The sequence below is a fragment of the Apteryx rowi genome, unplaced genomic scaffold (genome assembly GCF_003343035.1).
Source record: "Apteryx rowi isolate R43461 unplaced genomic scaffold, aptRow1 scaffold_18, whole genome shotgun sequence".
Classification (NCBI taxonomy): Eukaryota; Metazoa; Chordata; class Aves; order Apterygiformes; family Apterygidae; genus Apteryx; species Apteryx rowi.
The window spans coordinates 5,678,551-5,705,202 of record NW_020448085.1 but is presented as its reverse complement, the minus strand read 5'-3'; the positions used below and the strand labels follow the sequence as shown (position 1 = coordinate 5,705,202).

Genomic DNA, 26,652 nt, shown 5'->3' with positions numbered 1-26,652 from the left:
GTCAGACTGCTTTATCCTGCAGCCCAGTGCTCAGTGCTGCCATCTAATGCCAAATAATTCTTCATCTTCTGTTCACCCTAAGAATTATGCCTTTAATTTCATGGATTTACCAATTAATTCCACCAAGAAATATGTAACCGAAATTTTTACTACAGCCTCCCACACAAGCCCAGTCTTCTCCTCATCTTCATCCAAGGCTGTGCCTGGAGGGATGAAGAAAGCCATATCCTGTCTCCTGAACTCTGCCTTTTTGACTCTTCATCAGCAAATACAGAGGCTATTGCAAGCAGCCAGATGTGTGGGCCCTACACTCATCCCCAGTGCTGTCAGACAGGCTTTAGCATAGATAAAGCCTTGGTCTGACCCAGCCTTAGCTGCTGGCTGTTCCTGTACTCCTTCTCCACCTATGTCTATCCACATGCTGCTATGCAGTTTAAGATGGGTTTAATTCACCTAAAGACAAAGCTGAGAGGAGAGAGGGAAACAGAACTGTAAATTCCCACCTTGAAGTAGCTTTTTTTTTTTTTTTTTGGTTTCTAGCTTTCATCCAAAAACACTAACAATATTTGGGGGGGGAGGGGGGGACCACAAATAAACTCTATCTGTTACCACAGTTGTTTCAGTAAACAAAATCACAGTTTTATTCCCAAAGGCCATGAACTCACATGTTAACACTGAAATGCTTTTTAAAAGTGAACTCTAAAAAGTGAACTCTGAAAAGTGAGTCTGGCAGAAGAGAGGTCCTTGTGGCACAGTCACTGAGGTTGCTGGGTTCCTGCCTACCACAGACACATTCTCCTTGCCAGGGGAGAAATAGTGTGGAGCAGTCTTTGGAAACAGTGTCGTTACTAAACAGCCCATTGAAAGGTTGGCAAGCGGCACTGTGGCAAAGCAACTTTGGCAGGATCCTCTGTGTTAACTGATATTGGGTTGTTACGAGAAATGAACAACTCCTGCTGCTTGGCTAGCTTGTTAACAATTTCTGATCAGGATGGAGGTTGCGGGAGAGAGGATGTTCTTTTACTGTTTGGTCCCACCAGTGACTGTGTGAGGTCATCCGATTGCCCTGAGTGTTATGAGATCCCAGTGCTCTCTACTGGCTGGTACTGGCTGTGTTTGGATTTTCTCCCGCTACCAGTCAGGGATTTGCAGAAGCCCAGCTCCTTACTTTTCCCTTTTTTTTTTTTTAATGCCAATTAATGCCAGTATCAATATACCAGTCAGTCTCCTTGATAGTGGCTGGACTCCTGTCTATTCCTCTTTTTTCCTCAAACTCATTAACCATCTGTCCCCATTTGTCTTGCTTGCAGAAATAAAGAGCCTTCTCTGCTAACAGCTGGACCTGGGGGACATCACCATGGCCTGATACATTGTCTTCAGCCTGCGGGAGATCAGGATCAGACTCTGCAACTGTGCTGTAAATATGGCTGTAGGAGTCCTCCTCTGCAGCTTCACTGCTGAAGTAAACAGAGTCGTAGTCCTCCGTGTCTGCAGTAGAAGGCATTGCTGCGAGCCTAGCAGCCTTGCAGTCCCTTTGGAGACAGAAGGAGAGAAAGAAGTACTAGTGCTGCTGGGGTATGCTTTGGCTAAGAACTGGCTCTGTTCTTCTAAAAACATGCAAAATCTTTTAAAAGGTACATCTCTACCGGACTCACGACCAGCTCCCATCTTTATTGAGGAGCATGTGTCATCGGAAGCAATCATCTCTCCACTGCTAGTATGGAACACCATGTGATTTCCCCTTGGTATGGGGAGCCGCAGGACTCCCTGGAACGGCTGTGTGTTACGTGCTGCTGTGGTGTTGTTTCAGCAGCAGCGTGTTGCTGGGCTGCCAGCGGATGTCATGCACAGCACACTATAATATGAAGCTGTGCTAATCAGAGACCTCACCCCAAAAACCTTACACTATAATTTTTCATTCAGGGCTTCTTTTTTAAGAGCAGAGATGTTCTGCTGTGACAAGTCTCTATTTCAGCTTTCCATACCCTCCATTCAGATCTTAGGAGATATCTTCCATGAAATGCACAGATAGAGACAAGCAAAAATTTTGCTTATTGCTGTCTGTCAGGTTAAAGACATCCTCAAGCAAGCAGTCTGCAGGGCAGCAGGACTGTGTTTCATGACCATGCCTTGGAAATTCGTGCTGAAATCTACCATATTTTAGCATTTAAAAACCTTTAATGAAGACACTTAGTGACTCTTTACAAGGAGACAAAATCTGTTTCCTGTTGAAGTAAAGGGCAGAATTTCCAATGATGCTGTTGAGACCAGCGTTTGGTGCAATAGAGGCAAGTGACTTCCCCTTTAGAGATGTGTTTTCTGCCACAATTYTGTGACCTAACAAGTGGAGGAGGCAGGCACTCATTTTTCTGCTGCCTTGGCATTATTTGTACATACGCTAACAGGAAACAATATGAACTTCCTAAGAAGCAAGTGTCTGTGCCCTGGGGAATTTGGTTAAAGCAAATGCAGCAAATGGAGCAGTTCCAGAACAACTTCTCTAATTATGGGGTACTAACTCCATTATTATATTATTGGTACCTGAACAACTTTCCTGCTGGTGTTCTCCCTCCTTCCAGGATTTTGGAATAAACTTCAGGCAGATAACCTGAGAAGCTACCATCCAAGTGTTTTTCCAAAGTTTAGAAACCAAAGTTTCCAAAGTTCCCCAGACTGCCCTGGGGTTGTTCACCTAGTATGGCACAGCCCTCCCACCACACTGGGCCCGCTCCACCGAGGCATAAGTGGAGGTCTCTGCAAGCCAGGCTCCCAGCTTGCTGCTTGCCTGCTCTAACGCTGGGTCTTTGTGACACAGCACAGTAATACCCAAGAGAACTGTAAGTGAGACTGCTTTCCTGCTGCAGGCAATCACCACAGTCATACATAGCTCTGTGCTGGACAATTTATACTGCTGAGATGTCACGCATGGTGCAGAAGACCCATGGGTCTTGATTAGGCACAAAAAGAATTTGCCAAAATGGTTTTAACACAGGCTGGCAAAAGGCTGTTCTAGTTATGTTCCCCCCAACCCCCCACCCCAAATGCCAGCCAAAGCACAGAAGGACACTTGTGTAAAATTGTCTCCCCTCTCCTCCTCACTCCCTCTGCCAAGATACGTCAGACCTTCAGCAACGCAACTATTCCTGCAAAAAATTCAGTGTTGGCCTTGCTTGAGGCTGTGGACTAAAGGCTGGGAGACTTCCCTGGGGTAAGAGCAACCCCTGTGGATATTACTTACCACTCACCAGTGGAACTGAGTGTCCAGTTATGAGGCTGCACAAGAAGGGAATGCAAGTGCATACTATTTACCTGGCTGTTGGTTTTTCCGCTTTGATCACCTCTAATATGGCCGAGAATGCAGGTCTCTTGGTGGGGTTGTGATTCCAACAGGCCTTCATGCACTCAATCAGTCTGGCGAGCTTTGGAAAGCCGAAATCACCAGGGATATTTCCTAACTCCGTGAATTTTAGAACCTGTTTTTATTTAGCCAGACAACAAAAACAATGTCACATTAGCTTTCTGAGAACCGGTGCCTGAATGCACATTTTGCCCTGCCACAAACTCACTAGTAAAAAAGAAAAGGCACAAGCTTGCACTGTTATTGCATCATTATTGCATAACAAACCATAATTTTTATGTGCTAATTGAAGTTAGTAGCAACAAATAGTTCCCTGAGAAGAGCTTAGAAAGCCAGGTTTTGATAGCTCTCTGGTATGTGAATTCTCTAGCAACGTGCTTGAGTTTACACTGCAGTCTTTTATCACTGGAGGCCTTAATCTGGGTCTTTTCCCTCTGCAGAGGGAGCCTATTTCCAAAAATGTTGCAGGAGCTTAATAGCACTGAGATCAGTGCTCCTCCAGTATATCTGTTCAACAAGTTAAAAAGTTACTGTGGAGGAAGAAGGGACTGGGGTGCTGACAAATGGATGAACAGAGACAGCTGCAGCACAAACAGTAAGTCCTGTGTCCTCAGAAAACTGAGCTAAGTGCAYGAGTGGGGGAGGAGGGAGGTTCCCCCAAAGCCTGAGTACAGCTTTCCTAAGGGAAAGTATAGGTAAACAGAAGAGCAGATTGTGGGGCAAATACACTTTCCAGTCTAAGAAAGGAGTCCCATAACTGGCACTGCAATTCAAATATTCAATTCAAATACTGACTGAATTATGGAGGAAATAATGACCCACTGATAAATGGCAACATCCACACTTGGGAGGCTTTTCTTTCCACATGTGAAGGAGAAAAACTGAAAGATGGGTCCTCCTATTCCTAGCCATGCCAGGGTTACAGAGAAGCTGCTGTTGAGTTGCCCAAAAATACACTCTTACCATCCTTACCTCCCTGAAGTTCAGTGAGTGGAAAGGTTTCAGTGGTTTGAACATGTGCAGGTTGGTCAACTGTGCTGTTAAAGCTTCCCATATCACAATCCCAAAACTAAAGACATCTGATGCTCGGGAATAGAGCCCATCATTTCTCACCTCTGGGGCAGCCCTATTGAAGAAATGAGCAGGTTATTAGTCTAATATGTTTCTATATACTAGAGAGCCAGGGAGCAAGGCAAAGCAGAGTGGTCCATATCACTGTAGATCAAGAGACTTGAGTTCACACTTTGTATTAGTGGCTACAGCTAAGCAACTAAGTAAGAAGAGAAATGGGCAATGGTGCATCATGGAACACATAACTAAGCTATCGAAGAGAAAGGGGGCACAAGGCACGACAGCAATTTTTTCCTCATTAAAAGTTTTGAGAGTATTCAGTTTTTGCCAGGACAGAAAAACAGAAGAAAGTTTCTCTGAAACAAACAAGCTGCTGTTTGGCCAGGCACAAGGTAGAACATGAACAACACTTAAAAGAAAACCCTCTGCATTTTCGCCATTTTCCATAGGAGCCATAAGAAGGACATGGATATTGTGAAACAAGGTGGTGGTTAAAGTTGTGGATGAATGGGATGGAGTTTGTGGTGGGAAAAAAGAGCAGAAAAGAAAGGGGGAGTAAAATGTTACAATCCACTTACCACTTGGCTGCATCAGCTGGCATAACTTTGCGCACATATGGCTCAAAGAGGTTGTCATCTGTCCCTGGATGTGGCAGACAGACTGCTCTTCCCCAGCGACCAACTTTTGCCATCACCTTTCAAAAGACAAAGGAAAGAGAGGGGGGGATATAATCCACAACATTTATCTACCCTTCAGCAAGAGCAGCAAGAATTTAACAGTTATAATGCTGCAGGATTTGCTAGAAAGGTCCTCGTTTATTTGTGTCCTGTCTTTGACAGCAGCCAGCACCTATGATTTATAGTTCAGGGATGAGTAATGATGGAATGACCTGCCCTTGACACTCATCTAAATTCACCTTTTAAAAGTTAGGATAGCCAGTATAAGCTTTTTACACAATATCTCCTTCACCGGACAGTGTTGAGCACTGCCAGAAAACAGTTAGATACCTCTGTCCTGAATGCCTGTCTTGGATAGGATAGGATAGGATAGGATAGGATAGGATAGGATAGGATAGGATAGGGTAGGATAGGATAGGATAGGGTAGGATAGGATAGGATAGGATAGGATAAGATAGGATAAGATAGGATAGGATAGCTCCGTCTGGCAGTGACCTCCCTCTGTGCACTACTCCCAGATTAAAAAAAATATATGCTAATATTTGGCAAGCCTCCCCTTTGCATGTAACTAAAAATGCATCATGTGGCATGTGACAAACAGTCAATGTCTGTAATGCTGTGCACCTTAACTCCCCTCTCTGTACTTTTCAGTTCATCTACCCACGACTGACTTTGTACAGAGATCCAGTGGGGTATAACTGGACTGTGGTTCCAGGTAGCAGTGGGCCAAGCAGAGATAGGACAAGAAGCTAGGGAATGATCTGAACCATGAGTAAACAAGTATGAAGCACAAATACCTCTGGGCACTTGTGACCAGAATTAATGTAAATGTAATTGCACTGCAGGTCGCAGTGTATGATCCTTTTGGAATGAAGATACTCCATGGCAGAAGCAACCTGCTCCAGGCAAGTGAGAAGCTTGCCATCGTCCATGCCAGGACTTGCAGCAACCTGCTTTAGGGACGTCCTGTTGCCACCAAGAGGCTGAGAGATCTGCAAAAGGGAGACATCAGAAGATTAGAGAGAGGAGTCACAGGACAAATGCTTGCTAACAAATCATCACAAGCAAAGCAGAGCTCTGCCTCCACATGCATCTCTCCCAGCAGCTTCCCATCCTCCAGGAGGGAACAGCAGGATGCTGTATTTTCCACTGGATTTATGTGGTTTGCCTACCTTGCATACAGATGTACTGTGCAGAGATTCCCAGGCTAGCTCTGAATGAGCAGTGGGCAGAGCCAGGACCTCTGCAGCAGGGGAACACATGCATCTCAGAGCAGAATTAGCCCATCTGCATTCAGGAAAATATTTAGCATGGTGTAGCAGGCGTGATATTTCACCCTCACCTGATGGGACTAACTAGGTCTGGGAGTTCAAAATCATATCCTCCCCAGACACCACAAACAGTAATACAGAAATCACAACTGTATACTGCAGCAGTGCTTGACCAGGGCTCTACCTTGCAAAGGACAGGAAAGACAGAAACTGAGACAAGGTCTCTGACCCCCAGAGCTTATGGTCCATTGACTGCAAAGCAACCCCTTTATTCAATTCTTCATTCACATCAATAAACTACTGTGCAGCTCTTTCAGTCTCCCCGTGGGCTAAAAGTCTAGTAAAACACTTTACAGTCTCTCAGAGGAAAATGTTAGCAGATTTCTCTACTACTGGTCAGCTCTTTGGAACACACAGAGGGAAGAAGCCAAGTAGCATTACCACAAAACACTTCATACAAACAGCTACAGCTACATGGTGATTTCCCTACTCAAGGAAGGAATCAGCACAAGGAAGTCTGCAAAGATAATAATCTCATTCCTCTATTTACTGAGCGAGAAGAAGGCTCCTCTTTTATATGGGGTCTTGACCCCAGGTCAAGACATGACAAACCCAGACACCAGGTAATGTGGCAAAGAAAACCTTTCTACAGAGAAAGAACTCTTTACTCCCCTACACTGGCATAAGCATGCAGAACTTCTCTTGAATTCAGAAGAATCACTCCAGATTAACAGGGGAAAGAATAAGAGCAGAATTATCCAGTAATGCCTTCATCATCTTCTAAAAGCCTCTCCATGGTATGATCACTGATTTTCAACAGTCCCAGGGAAAGTATGGTCTATCATTTAGTTCTAAGGTGATTATGAAAGTTAATTTATTAGAGAGAAACAAGCCCATTGATCATAGATGGAAAATCATCCTGCTGTGGAGTTAAACCTTCATCTCCCTTGCTTACAGGAAAAGTAAAAAGCACTCATGGAGAATCAAAAGCTCCCTAATACCTCAGTGAATATTCCCTTTTCAAGGTCTCCATCTCTGTTTTCAGGGAGAAGGAAAATGACTGGCAGAAGCCTTTCTCTGCCTGCTTTGCTCCAACTGAGTGTTTTCACAAGGGATCTGCACACGCACATCAGCCTTTCTAACAGGAGCAAACTTACACTTCATGCTTCTCAGACCCTCATTTCTCTGCCAACACACACACTTGCCACCATCAAATCCACACAAAGGCAGTGGCAGAAGTTTGTGAAGTGTTAGAGATGCATGTAGAGACAGAGTTTAGGGACTGAATGGTTGGCAACACAATATGCTTGAGAGCACTCCATAGTCGCTGAACTTGGCATAGATCTGGAGGCCCTGCACTGATTCCTGTGCTTCAGGACCACATCACTGCCGCTGCAGGACTGCTTTTATCATCTTCCATGGGGGTCTCCTCATGCTAACTAACTCCAGAAATGACTGCTTCATGGTTCTCTGATGTTTCTGCCAAGGCTGAGAAAAAATGATTGCATGATTGTACCTGGAGAAAATKCTGGGGACAATTCCAGCAAATGTCATCAACATATTTTATGACCTCAGGGAATGAGGAGTCTGCTTGTTTCATCAGGAAACAAAAAATACTGCATTGTGCCCAAGGAACAGGAATGCTGCCTAAGCAAAATGACTCACTGATTTTGTACTGATAACCACAGAATTAGAGATCATAATGATCTGGTACTCAGTCAAGCCATGCCTGCATGGTTATACATGGAAAAACCACTGTACTAGGGGAACATTAGACATGTCCAGGCAAAATCATAAGCTTCTTCTGGGAACACTGAATCTGAGCTCAGAGCTGACTTCAAGGGAAATCAGACCAGCAGGGAGGGAACACTCCATGACTTGCTGAGATGTAAAGAAGAGAGACCTTGGTGCTGCCAGCAGTAAAACTCTATCAAGGAGAAAAATCCCATCCCATCCAGATGTCTACACATGTTCTCTTAGAAATACTGTAGTGGGAAGCCAGAGCATTCCCTTCACCAGGCATTAAAGATTTACAGTGTTGGCAAAGGACAAGAAATATTTCTAAAAAGTGTTTAAGGCGATTAAGGTGATCTGGCAATGGATCAGCAGAGGGCACCAGATACCATAACAACACCTGACTTCTTTGGAGCCCTGGGTAGCCCTGGCAAGGGATTGTCCTCTCCACCCTGCAAGGTCCCTCCAAGGCTCCATGCAGGTTTCTCCTTCATGTCCCCACTATGCCAGTTCCCTTCTCCTCAAAGCCTCTCAGCTTTGGCTCCTACCTTCCAGTTCCACTCTTTTCTGAGAACATTCAGCCTGCCTCCTCCCTGTGTGATCCTGTCAACATTTTGCCCACACTGGGGCCATTCTTAGGCAAAACTGTCAATGCTTGTGCTTTGAGYCCCTTTGGCACCCTCCTCTCCTTGTTTCATGCGCCCCTGCCCAGCTGAAGGAGCCCCACTCACAGTTCATCTCCCTGCCTGTCCCACGCTTTGCAGGACCTCCCCAGAGATGTGCCTGTCCTACAGCCTAAGCTCTAGTCGTACCACCAGCCACCTCCTGCCCCAAACAACAATCCACACCTGAAATTTGAGAGGTCACTGCTGCTATGATTCACACGTCGTCAATCTGTCATAAAACACTCTAGAAAACACCAATCTCACTGTATTGCAATGAAGAAAGAGTTTCTCTTTCTTAGCTCTCCTGATCGCTTCCCAGAATACAGTGGACTATCTCTGCACAATCACAAGGCTACATCCAAATCACACCACTTTCTACCTGAAACAAGTTGGCTTAGGTGAATGCAAGAAAACAGTAGTGACAACCAATGGATGACCCACACTATTAAAGGCATAAGACCCACATTCACATCAGATTTTCTCTCTGTTTTTTTTTTTTTGACTGATTTAGCAAACCAGACTCTCAAAAACCAAAGCTGTCCTACAGCTGCATTTTATCTGCTCTGTCTTATCTCCCCTGCATGTTTGCACACGCAGTAGGCACCCGCCAGCCCTCCATGTGCGGGAAGTCAGGCCACAGCCATTGCTCCCTTGGTGACACAGAGCCACAGCAAAGCTCTCACAAACCATTCCTGCTGCACTCACCAGTGTGGTGGTCATGGGGAAGTAGTTCGTGATTTCTTTTACTGGCAGTATGTTCTCATGTTCTAATGCATGCAGGGCTGTCTTGGTCATATGATTCATTCTGAATGACACCAACTCACATAAGCAGTCATCCTGCAAGAGAATCTGAAAATTAACTGCCAGTATCCTCTTTGGCAGCAATATGCCATCGTCTTTATGGAGAAAATGATGGAATTTGAGTCTTACCTGTCATGGTAAGGAAGAGCCAAGCTCTTCTCTTAATAACCTTAGTGAAATCCCATTGATTTGAAAGGAGTCACTGAAGAATTACGGACTTTGTAATAGAAAAAAGTTGTCTTAACTGGCCTTATCAATTTAACTAGCTTTTTTAACAACTATTACGTTTTGAAGAGTAAAAGAACAGTCTGATGGTTTAACTTGATTGACATTTAGAAGAAACATGTGACATCTCCCAACTTTAAACACCTCAAGATTTGGAAAACCAGAAACAAATATCCAAAATTTATTCTGAAATTTTTTTGGCCTAAAGAGTTTTGGCTTTGAAGAGACTGTTTGTTATTCATATGAAACATGATGCTTATAGGAAACTCAGTCTTGTATCTTTTGTAAGTAAATACACTCATAATGGAAATGTTAATACTGAAAGTCCCAGAGGCAGAAAAACTGGCAGGCCAAGCCATACCAAAAACAATAAACAAAACCATAAAGACATGTCACATAAAAGCTACAGATATCTAAGTTTCTCCACCACATTTCTTTCCCAGCTATTCAAGGATTTTGGTTTATTACTCTGGTTCCTCTTAAATTGGCTCCTCCATTTATAGTGTGCATTTATAATAAATGATGAAGTCATAAAGAACCAATGTGTTTTTTTTCACTTGACTTTCTCTATAGCACAGACAATGAATTTTTGCTTGTCTGAACTGCCTGCATAACCTTGAAAGATTCAGCCAGGTTGAGTTCAAGAACTGCCAATGATAACAAATCTACCACAAGTCGTATTTCTTATCTGAATGTGTCTAGCTTGTGTCTCTAGCTACTGTCTCTTCAAATAATTTTGACTGTGAAGTTTAAGTATTTCTATTGATAAAGCAGATAAAGGTTGCTTTGCTAGGAGAGATAAAGTGATAACTAAGAAACCAGAGCATTACCTTCTGCTCAACACGGTCTTCACACATGTCTGGAAATACATTTGGTGGATCACTCCTTTTGAATTTGCCTGAAGAAACAACAAGAAAAAAAATACAAGGAAGCCTATTTCTCCTCATATATACGCCAGATATGTGTTGAGATACCTGCATTTATGTCTGGGAAGTTGTTCCTTGTTTACCCCTGCCTCAGGAAGATTTGTATCAGGCCTTACATTTTTAAAGAAGGAGCATTTAACACCTGCTGCTGTGGCTGAGTCATGCAATCCCTTCACCAGAATATGCTTTTACATAAAATGGCTCCTCAGAAAAGTAACTTGTGTAGAATAATCCCACACCAAGAGAACAAGTTCTCTGCTCTGCTCCATGGGGCTGCCATTTTCAGCACAGCATGTTCGGCCAGGCAAAAATGAAGGAAGAGGGAAGCAGGGAACTGAACCTCTGCAAATTTTAGTGTTTTAATSCTCTCTTAGCATAATATGTTTACTGCACTCTACATCACCACAGACCATATGCACTCATGTCTATTTCTGAGTCTATCCAAAAGGGGTGAAAGAAGTCAGAGATGCCAATCCTGAAAGGCCGTCCATTCCAAAGACACTGCAAGTGCAGTTAGGTTGCACTGTGTGCCTCCGAAATCAATGAACCAGTGAGATTCCCTCCCCTGAGAGAGCAACCTGCTGGTGACACCATTTATTCTCATCATTTCTGAATTCTTATAGGAAATAATCTCACATGATTTCGGTGTTTATAAGGCCTTGAATTCTTGAAGTTCTCCTGTCACCTGCGCCCAGCCCCGCTGAGCCTCCTTTGGCAGTTTCCCACACACTGGGCTAACTGATGAAGCATAGGCTCCCTTTTCATGATTGATAACATCCATTTTGGGAGATTTTACACATAAACTGTCAGACCCAAGCTGAAACTTCATCCAGAACTGATCCCAGCTTTGGGTGAGCTACTAACTTATCCCCATGCTTGTGTTTCTGGATCTCCATCTGTAGGGAACTCTGAAAAATCTCATGGGAAGATCTTTTCTCACTAGATGCTTGGACCAATTCACACATCTGAATACGATCCCAATTTGATCAGTTATTTCAGCAAAGCCTCTGAACCTTCCGGGGCTTACGCAAATGCGGTCCAACCTGCTCTGTCACTGTTCTCCCATATCTAGTACACATATTTTGCAAAGCCTTCTACATCTTCCTATTATTACATACGTTGATTTCCTCTTGAGACGCAAGTACTGTTAAGAAAGTTTTCCTGCTACAGACATTTCCCATGCATGCTTTGAGGAAACTAGTTCATACCTTTGCTGTCAAGGTAGCCCTGCAAAACAGAAGGGAGAAGAAAACATAATTAAATATTATTTTCTCTGTTTATTTCCTTCTAGGCAGACAGACCTACCATTACCCCTGAGACTTAATAATGCCAGGAAAGCCAGGAGATGGCAGTGCAGATTCTGGGAAGGAGAAGACTTCTGGATGACCTTTCATCCCCCAAACAAGAAAAACCTGCTGTGAAATGCTGTTGCTACAATAAGATGAATGTAAGAAAGCAACCCAGGATTAAAGAGGCTCCCAATGGTGTAAATCCATTGCTTTTAAGTTAAAATTTGCACTAAAAATGTTAAAAAACATTTTTCTTCATGTCTGAAACCATCCTGCCTTTGCTGAGTCCACTATCAAGTCTGTTAAATGGGTGCTTTTATTTTGGGCCAAATGCAGTGATCAAGATTCACAGTGAAAATAATGCAACACTCAATTATATCCCATAAACAGATTCAGACCAGCAAGTTTGCCTCTTTTTTTCCCACAGGGTGAGAGAAACCAGATCTGACTGTTGTAGGCATGGCCAAACACAGCTTTCCTACCTTTCGAGGTTCAGCAGTGACCAGGCAAGCTCAGAACAAAGCCAGACCATTCAAAGCCTAATATAAACACTGTGTGAGACCTGATGATCAGGTTATTGGACTGGCTTTCTCTGAATGCATATCTGGCATGAGGTAAGCATGCCTTGCAGACAGGTTACCTTGTGGTCTGGCAGTCTGCTATGGTCTGGCAAGTGGTCTTTGTGCTCCTGCTGACTCTCAGTGCGACAGGAATGAAGCTGTTAACAGCAGGGACTCACAACACCCAAGTCTGTTGCACTGTATTTTGCAGGTGCCCAAACACATGAGCTGGAGAAAAGCAGTGCAGTTGGGTTAGCACAGCTTTTAGACCAGGTCCACTGTCCACCAGCCCAGGCTAACAGCTGCACAGCTGGAGCCTGCAGGTCAAATGAGGTCACATCTGCCCACAAACTGCTTTGTAATGGCAGCTTGGAGACTGCACAAGGCCTTGGAGAAAGGACAACTCCACAGGTTTGATTTTCTCTTCTCTTACACTCATTCCTCCTTGGTCAGGTAGCTTCTGTGTGTGAAATTACCATGCAGAATAACACAAAACTACTTCTAGCTGTGGACTGACCATTAATAAGCTATAATGTGAGTGACAGCAGCCAGTGCCCAAGATACAATGCTCTAGGACAGGCAAGAAGATATTTACAAAATTGGCAGATCCGGAAAAGTTACTAAGCAGCATTTACAGTTACCCTTATAATATCTTCCTCGCAGATGGGAGAGAATTGACTCATTATCTCATGCAGCTTGTCCAGATCTGACCCTAGAAAAAGAAAAGAAAAGAAAGGCTAGACTTTGTACTTGGTACTACCCACGCCTTGAGGGCAGGAAGGGAGCTCCCTTCACTGTCATGACTACAGAGAGTCTTGGAGGCAAACAAAAAGTGTGTCTCAGCTTATTCTTGGACTGAAGCAAAAAATGTGGCTGAGAACTGCAGGCCACAACCAAAAAATATTGTGTCAGAAATGAAAGTATCTAACAGCCATTCAAATAACATGAGAGTCATCCATATGCTCCAGCAACTCCAGAGACTGTGGCTGTTATCGCTGTTTCTCCAGCACAAACAAAATGACTCAGAGAATCTGCTGCCAYGTTTTCAACAAGAGCAATGTACCACTCGCCTACTGGGATTTCTCTTGAAATAGATTCTGAAGCTGCAGCAAGTGGGGAGGCAAAGCAGTAGAGGGAAGAAGAATTACATRTGACAGATATTAGTCTGCCCATGATGTTAGTCACTCCGTGTATGTGAGGAAGGTGCTCAAATAATGTATTGAAAAGTGAATAAAGAGCTATATAGACAAGCACCAGTTTGGGAAAGAAATGACTCTTCAGCAACCCATGTAAAAGGATGATCTCAGTCTAGTTCCCACTGCTGACACAAACTGCGATAATTACGTTGAGTATGAAACGTTCCTCTGCTGTATCTGTGCAGTTATGCTGAACTGGCTGGCCAGACCCCCCCAGGAACTTGCGTTGTATACTGGGTATATGCAGGAGCCAAAAGCCTTAATTAACTTCTGAGTGAACCCTGATTAAGATAAATATGAGTGCTTTCTAGTAGTGGTATCAATATTGTTAAATGTCTTACAACACCTGAACAAGGGGCTGTAGCAGTGACCACCAGGCAGCAGAAACCACCAAGGGCATGTCCTTATGGTCTGGGTTAGACTGTGAATAATTACAGGAAATGTGTTGGCCCCTCCAAAGAGAGACAAATTCCTCTATGAAGAGGACTCAAAACACTCCCAGCTGTGGGAGCAGATAAATCCATCAGACTGTGCTTTAACCAGGGAATTAGATTAGAGGCTGGGAAATGACCTCATGCCTCCTGTATTTCTATGGGCCTGTTTCAGGCTGTTTGAAGTGTCAGGTTGGTGGCATTATGCTAATAAAATTCTTTGTAGTCATCTGCAGAGTCTCTTACATATTTAATAGCTTTCATAGCATAATGGAAAAGAATTCAACCAGGGAGCCAAAATTATTTTTAGTTCAACTGGAAGTCACTGATTAAGGTCAAGGCAAGTAACATTGAGGAGCCAGACTTCTATCCCTCTGACTGCCCCATACCAGGTAAATGGGTTAAATGAAATCAGATTCTGCTACCTAAAACCCAAGGTCTCACTATGGCAGACATCGTAAACGTAGAGCTAGATCTGAGCTTTTCCTTGAAAGGAGGGATACCCAGAACACTATGGGGTACAATCATGGCACGGGATTGATGGAGAAGTTTACCCAGACCCTGACTGCATTGATGAATTTATTAGTCAGGTATATTATACCATGAAGAATTTTAAACAAATTAAACAATCTGGCTGGTSACTGTTACTGTCACTCTACAAGCTCTTATTGAGATAGAAAGATGACAAGTACTGGCGTGCTGCTGTCTGAGTTCCTCAGACCTAGGTTTTCACAGCACAAGGAATTTCACACTGCTGGCCTAGTATTTAGTTGGTAACAGAAACAGATACAAGCAGGATCCGGGGAAAAAACAAAAGGAGGTCTCTAAAATTAACTCTCTTAATTGGTGGCACTCCCCCACTTGCAGGGCTCTCTGCTCCTCTGTAGGAGGGAATGGGCACATGGCTACATTTATCTTAAAATTGTTAGCTTTTTTAAGGCAGGGACTGTCTTTTTGCTGTGTCTGTACAGACCTATCACAGGCCCATGACTGAATACTACCACACTACATATTGCATTAAGTAGCCATTGCTACAAGACCAAGAGTTTAGCCAGTTTAAGTGTTTTCCATACCCAGGGTACTCCTGTAGTTTTCCAAGTGCTCTAACAATGCCTCCATGGATGCGCGCTCTGTCTCATCATGCTCCAAGTTAGGGACTATCATGTCCCACAGCTTCAGGGGAATTGAGTCTGGTCTTTGTGCTCTGTGCCCACTGCAGATCTAAGAGGGAAAGACAAAGAAAAGGACCAACCATTGGTGACTGCAGCTGAGCCTGACTGCATGGCAATAAAGTAAAAGCCCTGGGCAATCCTTATCCTATTATCACAAGGTGACATCATCAGCTTTGGGAATGTAAATGAGTCAACTACCGATTTCCAGGATTACACCAAGGTAACAGAGCAGAATTTGACCTACCTAAATATCTCTTTAACTCTTCTAATTCCCCTACAGCACTGTGTAACACTGCTGAGATTTTTAAACTGCTGCCATTTTGGCTTCCATGTAACCTTTCACTTGATGACTTCACCCTTGAAATACCCAACAATGTCCTATTGCTTAATTAAACCCCTTTATACCCTAGCTGTTCCCATTCTGTTTTTCTTACCAGTTTCCAACGCAGCAGTTATAGATCTTTCAGGCGTAGAAGTATCAGACCCTACACTCCCACTCCAAGGCAGAAATGTTATTCAGGCATATTTGGTTCACAGACTGCTCTGATACAGTAATTCAGTACAGTACTCAGAGCAGAAACTTCAACTTCTGCTTACCCTACACAAGCTGCTGTRGCAAGCACTTATGTTTGTTTAAGCTAATTCTTTTAACAATATGCAGATTTTCTCTCTGGTTCTCACAGATTCTGTAATTTCCTTTCTCTTTCCAGAAGACTTGATTACCATAGGGGCCTCTCTGGAGCCTTCACTCCTCCAGTTACTTTGGGGAAAATACAGGTTATCCAGACCAGACACATGGATGCATAACCAGCCAGATAGGGACAGCTGGTTATTCGAATGGCTGAATGCTGTTCTTCGTGCACTTTTCCAGATTCGGATGTTCTGTCAAAGTGCCCATGGTTTAAAGACTGAACTCAATGTGAACTTCAGTATCTCAGGCTGGAATAGGTTGCATTTTTCATGGCTGATGTTCATGGGCCACCATTAATGTCCCTTCACACCCCCAAAACCCTCTGTCATTAAGAACACATTCCCCAGTGAGTAGAAAAGATGTTTTTCTGATCCCCTATGAAAGCCACTTACCTCTTCTATGAACCTGGACACAGACAAGTGCTTGAGTTCAAAATATGTCTGCCCACCATACAGGAGAATGGAGTAAAATGTCGCAGCAATGGCCCATGCGTCAGAAAAAGCAGAGAAAATGTGGTACTTCAGAGACTCGGGAGCACTGAAGTATATGGACAGTGGTTCCTCACTGTCCCCTGTATTAAGACAGAAGTGAATCAAGACAAAGGCCATGATCAGGATTCTCCTACCCCTGCCACAGATATAGATTTATCTTTGCAACTATTAGTAATCATCCTCAGAGCACCTGGAAGTGGCTAATAAGAAAAAAAAAGCTGAGAAAACTGTTATTAACAAGAGCTACCAGACAGCCTGTAAGTTACTAGTAAGGGGGCTAAAGAAAGCAGAATGGGGTAAATAAATCATGCTGTCTGTGAGACACTGTCTATATTGTACCTTAATAATTTAGAAAACTGTTGGCCATTTGTAACCACATCTGACTGAGGGATGGAGGTCTCGAAGAATTTCTGACAGGTGTGAAAAAAGGAGGCCCTTTTAGTGTCTTCTCTGAAGGAAGGCTGTAGCATGCCTCAGCCTTCATCACATGTCCAAGAACCCGCATAGACACTCACCCACCCTTATACCATACTCCTGGGCAATCAGGCATGTGTGGCTGCAGTTACAGAAAGGTAAACTGAGTGAGCAAGGGCTTTGCCTAGGATTTCAAAGAGAATGAGCTGAAGGGTTTCAAAGTTAAAACACCCATAAGCATTTCTGGGACAGTTTCATCCTTTAACCTTTGACTGACTTTGTTTACAGTTTGGGTTTTCTATCATTTCTGATGACTCAGTGATTTAATCTTAGTCTGTTACGATAACTCCCCAAGAAAATTTGCAACAGGTGTCATCAAATGCACTGACTGGTTGAATATTTATGTACTTCCTGAAACAATTATTTTTGTCAGAGCCGTTTCCTTGTAAGAACCACATGGTTAACGCTATCTGCATCAGTTTCAAGTGCTAACTGGTGCTGCACACACGTAAATCATTTCTAAGAGCCAGCCAGCCCCAGCCAGGCAGTCAGCACAATGATAACCCTGTCAGACTGCAATAAAAACCAAGCAGGAAGAGAATAAACTGGAGTCCCAGCAATTGAATTCAATTGTTTTGTCTGTGGCCAGCCTAAGTATAATCGCTCTCTGAAACTTCTATATTATCATGCAGTTCTTGATCTAGTTGCATATTCGTGTAATTAATAGTGCTAATTTGCATTTATCAGGGCACGCTGAGCTCTTCACAGATATGGGAAAGGACAAATTAATCTTGTTTTTCCTGAGGATACTCAAACTCAGAGCGGAGAAATGACTCACAAAGAGCAGTTCAGTGAATAGTAACCCAGCAAAAAGAACCCACCTCTCCCAAGCCCAGCCCACCAACCCTACTGTCTCTACCTGTGAGCTGTGAGGATTTGATGGTTTCATAAGGACAATCACTAGCTGAATAATATTTCTCATCCTCTGGAGGGGCCAGCCTGGCCTGRAGGAAATTAGACAGCTTGGCCCGGATCTGAAGAGCTCTCGTTCCTTGTCTCCCACCTGTGAACACGATGAAGCTGGCTGGTGTGACGTCGCAAAGTAAGACCCTTTTCTGGTGACAGGACCAGACAGCTGTGGCAATATCCTTTAAAATGCCTAACATATTGGATAGGGTGAGCTTATTTCTCTTTTCCTGCAGGAAAGCCAAGAGTGGATTCCCGTCTTCCAACATGTACCAAGGAGGCACTCCACAGGCACTGGACATTTGCAGCTTGGCAATGGATTCCCTGTCTGCACACAGAGTCACTATTCTGATCACCTCTTGAAACCTTTCACAGTCACTGTCAGTGGCATTCGCCTGCAAGATGTCATTCAGGGTCTGTTGTTTGGCTATGCAGATCTTCACGTTGCCTGCAGGTATGACTCCTTGCACAACCATGCTACTGGCATTTGCTTTCAGCTGTCCCTTAAGGACTAGATCAGGGAAGGTGACCTTCAGATATTCTCGGAGAGCTGCCTCCACATGGCTGGGATCAGCTGGGATCATTTTGTTTCCCAGCTCGGTAACATGCCTGCCTGTGCCATCCTTGCTAAAGAGCAGTGGTGCGATGCAGTGTCTTACTTCACTCAGGGGGTGGTAAAGCAACTTTTGGAAGAAATGATTGAGGATGGTCATTACCAAAGGCTTCTTCTCTTTAGTRGCAGTTCTCATGCACCACTCCCACAGGCTTTGGAGAAGATTCAGGCACTCTGTTACTGCCCCTATGACAGAAAAGTGCTCTGTTAATGCCACTGCAGAAGAGCCTGCATATTTCACAAYGGGCAAGAAACCTTCCAGTGAGCCTTAAAACAGACATTGCAACTTTTAAAAAGAACATGGCACTATTGTACAATGGTTCAAGACAGGATAAGGAGAAGAATACTGTTTATCTGCTATGGCATTGACTAGGTCATTAGAGCCAGGTCACCACAATCTCATTGACAAGGTCATGCCAGCATAAACATCCATAGGCAACTGGAGTGTTGGTTTATGTCTCTGTTGAAAGTTTTGTCTCAGCAGCACAGGACTGAGTTCAACGGATTGCAAAGCAAATGGCTCAGAAAGACTGGATAATGAAGGTCTCAGCCACTTTATCTAAAGCCCAGTCCTGCCTCTTTCTGAACAGTTACATTTTCATCATTGTTATCATCTTCCTCAATCATATGAATGAATATTATCCTTTGAAAAACAGAATAATAGTTGGGCATACAGTCTATTAAATGTTTTGGAATAGTGATCAGCAGAGCTATGGCTCTTTTGCCATTGCCAGAAGTTTGATGCCCAAAGCAACTGCTAGCTTTGCCTATGCCTCAGGCCAGTCCTGCATTTCCTTACCTTGTGTGTGGCTGGCTTGGATATGTTCAGTGATGCGTTCAGTGATTTCCAGTAAAATCTCCCAGTGATTTTTCCCCAACTTTGTGCACACATAGAGGAAGAAGGACTGGCTAACTGCAAGCAGTTTGGCTTCAAACACCTGGAAAATACATACAGGACCTGAACTGGCTACACCTATATACTTTTACTGTGGGCTTGTTTGCTCGTTTGCTTACTTTTTTTTAGTAAGTAACTGGCTGCATGTCTGACTAAAGAGATGCAAGCCTATTCTGACTCTCTTAAGCATAGTTTCCTTGGGTGGACAGCAGAGCAACCAATGGTCCTTTGCTCAGGATGCTTTGCAAGGTCTCAGTTGAATACAAAGGAACACTGTCTGGCCCTCTGAGGCAGGCAAGTAGTATAGTCTCCAGCCTAAATACAGTGAGCCTAAGACACAGACCATTAAGTGACTTGTCTGAGGCCACAAAATGATATAATCTGGGCCCTGGGTTAGTCATATAACAAGTCCTTTGCCCAGGGGCCCTGTATGTGCTGCTCCCAAGGAGTAATGTCACACCAAGGAGAGATGGACAAGTCAGGAGTTGTTATAACAGAAATACTAGGGTAGTCTGATTGGCTTGTTACTCACCTTTTCGGTAATAACAAGAATAAAGACATGTCTGATCATCCAGGGTACTCTCTGAAGCTGCTTCTGGATGGACTGGAACTGCAGGACCCTCTGATTTGTGAAAGTCACTCTTTCCTCCAGTGTCCTAAGGAAACTTTCCAAGTGCTTCAGATATGTTTCTATGAAATTTGACCAAGGCCTTTGTTTCTTTATAGCAGTGGAGATGGCTGCTCTGATTTTCTGGTAGGCACTAAGGCACAGATGCTCATAATTTCTCTCCCCTGAAGGAACAGTGCGTTTTGCAAAGACCATTCCCCTCAGCAGAGCCTTCAGCTTCACATTGTTTGTTGTGGAGACATGAACAAACATTGCTGCCAGAATCCAACAATATAGTTTCTCCTTCTGAATGCAAASCTCCTTGTTAGAAGCAGAGCTGTTGCATTGGATGAGATTTCTTACTCTCAGCTCCAAGCTCTCCAGCTCTGCCAGTTTACAGAAAGTCAGAAAATCCCTCCTGATGTTTCTGATCAACACCTGACAGATACGTTGTCTGATCCACTCATTGCTAGCATCCCAGTATCTCAGAAAACAATCACCTTGCTCTTGAAAAGGTGTATRGGACATTTCTTTCAGGATGTCTTCAATTTCTGGACAGAAAACAAAATAAACACATATCACCTGGAACCCTCCCATAGTTTCCAGCTGGTTTCTGTACTGGATCACAACCTTCAGGGACTGCTGCTCAGTGTGTCTGTCCTCAGAGAAAAGAATGTGGGTTGGGATGATACCAGGAAAGTAGCAATGAACACACTTACAAAATGTCAGAAACGTATCTCATACAGAAGAGAATTACTCCTTGCTACCCTGTTAGGTGTCCTGACAAAACCAGTTTCTCCCAATAGCCACAGCTTGCACACAATGCTCCTAAAAGATCTTCCAGAATGCAAAGCTGTATACTTATCCTGAATGTGGTGCAACGGCCAAAACCTGACTCCAKCTTGTGTTTTTATGAAAGAATCAGTATACTGCCCTCTTGGAGGAGAAGAATTRGAAGAGAAGTCTTGCCATTGATTATGGTAAGACCTGAAGCCAGCTCAGAGGAGTGCTGAATGCTACACATACATGAATGACAATCCATATTTCAGCTAATTCTTGCCTATTAAGAATATCTAGCCCTTTGAGACACAAACTGAATTGTAACACAACTCCTTCCTCACTTGTATTTTATGGTTCAGCTAGTTTCGCTAGTCAGTCAGATGTACACTTAATGCCATAAACAAGAAAAAAAAACAGTTCACACTTGCTTTCCCCACCAGTTCTTTCTTTTGCAGTTTGTTGGCTTACATATTGCTCCACTAAAAATCTGTCTTTGTTGCAGCTGCAAAGCGCCATTTATTAACCATCACTGGATAAAACAGTATGCCTATATGAATCATCTTCCAGCATTTACTCTGATGAAGATAAATATGGCCTTTCTTTTGCATAGCAAGAGCACAACTGCAAAAGCAGGAGTCTTTTGTGGGGGAAATGGAAGTTCCTAAATTCTGTTGCAACAAAGTCCTCCTACTGCTGCTGGGTGGGATGCCTCTGTGTATGGGAGTGTAAGTGCAGGAGCAGTACCTCTGTGGGGAAACGCTCTGTGCTTCAGTGGCAAGAATGAGTTCCTGCTGGAGGAAAAGGTGCCATGGTGTCTCCAGTATGGCCTGAATGATTCCCTTGATCTATCTGACCTCCTGAAAGGGGCTGTAACACAAACATGGAGAACAGAAACGTTACTCAGTTAAATCCAACTCTGTTCTCCTGCAAACATTCTGCAGTAGGTGCGTACACAAAAAGCACTTACAATCTCTGCCTGTGGTGGATGAGGGGAACGAAGTAGACTCTGAAAAGAGAAGGCAGGAAGTTAACTTAAGCAAGTTTTTGCCAGGGTAACATAGAATATAAATAACCAAAAGGCACAATCATGTCTAATCTAAGATGAAACAAGCAAGCCGGTTTGTGATTAATGATGTTTAGTACCTGTCCCTGTGTGTGTATTTAGTGCTGGGTGCATATTCCCAAGTCCAAAGTTATCACCCTCCTCTCCCTCCCCAGGGCAAAGTAAACTTCAAATTAAATGAATCCAACAGTCAAACATGACAAGACCTATGATCTTACCTAGGTCCATTTCCTTCAATACTATCTGTTTCCTTCTGCTTAGTGGAATCAATCTTCTATGACGGTCTATGGTTTTCCTTATTTTGCGCAAAAGCTGTGAGTCATTTGCTTCTATTGAAAAGCAACATTGTAATAGACTGGGCCTAGTATAAGTAGCATCAAACAAAAGCAACACTATTCTCCTCAGTTTATCTGCAGTTATCAGCATGTCTAAAAGGGTTAGGAAATATTGGTCTTTGTAGACTGGTATAAGTGTAACAGGGATAATTTTCATGGGTTTCTGCATGGCCTGCATGATGATATCTCCGCCAATGAAATTCCTGCAACCGTGGTAACAGCAGTAATCATCGTTCTCCAGGACTTCCACAATCTTCTCATTAATAAATCTGTCAACATCTATCTGCTCCTTGTTCCGTGGTGCAGGTGCAGATGGGATGTAGAGGTCATAGCAATAGAGCTTATGAAAAATGAGGTCACCTGAAATGATACAAGATGAATAGTAGTACAGCTCATTCAACACAGTTGGGAATATTGTTTCTGCAGGGAAACACCTCTCCAGGAAATCCAGTTAGCTTCAAAGCACAATGACTTCTCCTTCACTGTGAGGAAGACCACTAGTTTTGCCTACTGGCAATGCATTTGGGCAATATATAAACAGGTATTAGAATCTGAATGAAATTCTGCACTTTGAATGAAAGAACAAACACCTATTAGAAGATTAGTTTATGATCACAGTCTCTGAATATGCTTTTTGGATTCTTGCATTTCTCCTCACGGCTGCCTAATGTTTTTGCTCAGAAAAAGGGTCGAGTTTCGAACAAGATCTGATTTTGGTGAAGTAGATCATTCTCTTTTCTTACGATTTTATTCATACACTCAAAACAGTTAATTTGAAATTGAGCTAATATTTTGGGATAGGAAAGCTTCCCCTTGTTGCTTTATGAAGTGACTCCAAAGAACTTATTTCAAAGTTCACTGTAGTTACTGTAAACCTTCAGTAGTCATTGACCTAAGAGGAACTAATTACTAGCAAACCTGAGCAGTGAGACTCCCATCCAGAGCAGTCCCAAGCAAAGCTCAGGTTCTGCACACACTCCATTGTTGGAAGAGAACAGATCTATATTTCAGGAGAAGTTACTTGCTTAATTCCCTTTTTCACTTTGTTCCTGAATCACTGTTGAAAATTACACTTGGCCCTTTTGTAAGTGTTACTACTAAGGCTTTGAGACTTTGCAATCCACTTTTGTTTGAAAGTTCTCTGCTGATGATCTCTTCCTGGGAAAGACCACTTTCAAGAGTTTTCCTTTCCCCACCTCCTCTGACATACCCCCACAGACCAGGGACAGTATTAGCATTTTAATAGAGGTCTTAGAGGATGTTCCCAGTTTAGAGAACAATGTTCATAGCCTTTGGGCCAGCTGAAGGTTGCAGCCTAGTGGGGACTGGTTTTGGAGACCCTTACCACATTTCTTTTCTCCACACTGCTCGCAGGTTTCTGTCTCACTGTCACTATTCATCTTTCTCAGGGTGTTTGGAGAGTCAGAGAGCAAATGGACATGGCAGTGGCATGCACGTGTTCTCTCTGTCCCCTGCACTGTTCCTTTTTGCTGTTTTCAATCAATCAGGCACAACTGTTAAACAGAAGTAGAGCACCGACTTTTCACACTTAATGGCCAGACCAGAGCCAGGGATCAGGGTCAAGCCTGGAAAACAGACAGGTTAAAGGAGAAGGTCAGACAGTAAATATTAGGAACTGAAGAATTCTTATGAGAACAGTTTGCAGGATTTCAGACCTTAACAGGCAATTAGAAATGATCTACGAACATTCATTGGAGGTTCAGTTTGCCTTCCCTAAGGAAGGACTAAGAACAAGGAGCAACTGAACTGAGAAGTTGTTTTAAAGGCCAATATTTGTCTAACATGTTCAGCATCTCAGAAAAAAGGTCTAATCCCTGTAGAACCTAATTCCTGCTTTGTAGGTGGCTGGATATTGTTAGCATTTCAATAGGATTGTGTTAGTACAGTTCCTCTTTGGGTCAATGGGAACTTTCCTCAAGTCCTTATATGTGGAATCTGCCAAATTCCAGCTCCCACTCATTCTTAATGGCTACTGAATGCTTAACGTCCTTCAGGATCTGAAACAATCCTGCTCTGCCAGTATATGAATAGAAAGTTCTGCTTTGTAACAAGGCCAGGTAAGTTTCTTTCAGATATTATATTTTGCCCCAGGCAAATCTAGATCATGATAGGTGACACATTACTTTCTACATGCATGCATGTTTGCTTAGGCATGTATGAAAGATAACGGTGGTGTGAGAAAGATACATGTGTCACTTTTGCGAACAGAGACTTCAAACCCAAACCTTGGCAGTTTCCTATGCTTTCTCTCACTGAGCCCAATCCAGGATAAGAAATTATTAGTAAGGGTGAAGATCCTGAGCGCATCCAGACCCCCAGAGTTCCAAAGCATCCCTTACCACCTCAAATCTTTTACCACCTTGACTCCCATGTCTCACTTTCTCATAAACAACATGATTTCATTAGTGGCTTGGAAACATGGGTAACTTGAGAGATCACTAATTGYTCTTTCTCACAACTTTTTGTTACTGAATGTTGTTAGGATCCAAGTGGTCAAAAAGGAGAGAAGAGATCTGCAATCACAAGGTCTGCTATTTTTGGAAAGGAAAAGAAATTGGTGGCACCTGAAAAATAGATCTAGCACTAGATAAGTCTGAGCAGGTGAATACACTATTAGTAGTAACTAATAACCCACTGTGTGTTAAATGGAAATATATCTGAAGCCAGAGAGTTCAAAAAGAAAGAAAAGCATAGTCTGTACCAACAAGTGCCTATCTAATTACAGCTGGATCTCCAGCTGAACCTGACAATTAGTCTTGCTTAGTGGCATTCTTCCCATGCACATTTGTCTTGCAGTTACCAAACTACCATAACATTAAAAACAGCCTGGATCTGGGGAGCTGAGCCAAACAGTAATGTTCATTCTGCAGAGAGCATGTCAGGAAGGAAGGAGGGAAGAAGCTAGCAAAGCTGGAGACAAATTCATCTTTTCTATAAACTCATTGGAGAGTTCAGTGGTGAGGACAGCGGTTCATGTTCTACTAGCCTCTGCAAGAAATACAAGTAACATTACTCACCGTGTGGCGCTCACAAGTCCCACAAAGATGTCTGCTCCTTCCCTTTCTTCCACCTGTGCGTGGGTTTTATAGATGGAATGAAATATCCTTCCTGGTTTCTCCCATAACCAGTTCCTTTTCTTTCTTTCTTCCTTGGGCAAAGCTAAATACCTTATGTCAGCAGCTGTGTGAGAAGGCAGTGGAAAATGCTGGTGTCTGCTAGCAAACCCGCCTGAAGCTTATCCCTTGGCATGTGGGATAAATGATTCAGGGCATGCCCCTGTCCTGGGGGCATGGCTTTGCTCTTATTTCAAGTATTTTCACCCAGTCTTGGCTTCAATCCAGCTAACCACTGGAAAAGGTGGAGCTATGAACTTTGCACTCACCTATTAAGAATCCCAGTGCCTTATTTCTTCCTTCAGTAGGTAAAAAAATCAAGGCCCAATTGTCATCTGAGGGAGCTCTCTTGGTTTCGACAGAGGTCTTCCAAGAACAGGCCTGGCCCATCAACTGTTGAGTTTATTGGTTTCTCACATAACTTTTTTTTTTTTTTTATGAAGTGGTAACTCAGTTATTTAATTACAGATGGTGCCTAAACACTGAGTACTGGATATTAAACACCACAAAGCTAAAGTTAAAGGTTGCCGGATGTACAGTTTTGGTTGCACACACTGCAGAAGCTGAATTCAGAGCTGGATAGAGCCCTAAAGTTAGAACAGATGTTAGAACTAGGATATTTGGTTCCAGCTTAACTCTTACAGGGAAACACTTGAACAGCAGCTCACTTAAACTTTCTCTCATTGTACTGAAGGTATTCAAACATTGTCCACCATTGACATGCATACAAATAGGAAATATAATGTAAGATAAAAAAACTGTCCAGTAACACAGAGATTTGCTGTGTGGATTATGTAGCCAAACTGTCTGTCCTTCTAGTGCAGGATGCAATGCCTAATGCAGACAATACAGGATCATTTCAACAGCGCTAAATACCCATGAACAAGTACATTGCTATCCTACTAATCTGATGATTTTGAAATACACTTGACCCAGGTAGAGACTATCTTGTGCTGTGAAGCTTGGAGATACGTTAGAGATGGACCTGAGTTACAAAATTAGACACTCTCTGGATTTAGAGCCAGATTTACCTAAAGCCCATGAGAGTTCAGATATAGGGTTTTCATCCATGTTTCCGCATCATTCATTATTCAGTTAAATTCAATTAACTCTTTTGCCTTGCTGCACTGATCTCTGCAAGAAGAGAAAACAGTCCTTCCTTAAAAGAAGAAATGGGGGCTTTGGCACATGACCCACTGAACCAAGACTGTTGCTGGTTACAGCAGAACAGATGTTGAGTCACGTACTGAAGCAGCAAGGGCTTAATCCAGCTTGATTTTTTCAGCT

The 26,652-nt window shown here is 43.2% G+C and overlaps 1 protein-coding gene across 1 annotated transcript; it reads right to left on the bottom strand.

The window, feature by feature from the left end:
- Positions 1-662: 662 nt before the first annotated feature.
- Positions 663-19,447, bottom strand: LOC112963849 (insulin receptor-related protein-like). Its single transcript, XM_026061290.1, has 13 exons — positions 19,351-19,447; positions 18,655-18,737; positions 17,892-18,035; positions 16,460-16,638; positions 15,278-15,425; positions 11,937-11,955; positions 10,633-10,700; positions 9,482-9,613; positions 5,904-6,098; positions 5,008-5,123; positions 4,331-4,484; positions 3,310-3,473; positions 663-1,532 (listed from the first exon to the last, which is right to left on the bottom strand). The coding sequence occupies exons 7-13, from the start codon at positions 10,657-10,659 to the stop codon at positions 1,187-1,189; spliced, it is 1,134 nt and encodes a 377-aa protein (XP_025917075.1). The 5' UTR covers positions 10,660-10,700; positions 11,937-11,955; positions 15,278-15,425; positions 16,460-16,638; positions 17,892-18,035; positions 18,655-18,737; positions 19,351-19,447; the 3' UTR covers positions 663-1,186.
- Positions 19,448-26,652: the final 7,205 nt, after the last annotated feature.

Bases quoted from the DNA above. Each gene is read 5' to 3' on its own strand.
- LOC112963849 (XM_026061290.1), bottom strand. From the start codon at position 10,659: ATGTGTGAAGACCGTGTTGAGCAGAAG. The intron at 6,099-9,481 runs GTGAGTGCAGCA...TCCCTTTTGCAG, and splicing joins TCCCCATGACCACCACACTG to ATCTCTCAGCCTCTTGGTGG. The intron at 1,533-3,309 runs GTAAATAGTATG...CTGTCTCCAAAG, and splicing joins GCGGAAAAACCAACAGCCAG to GGACTGCAAGGCTGCTAGGC.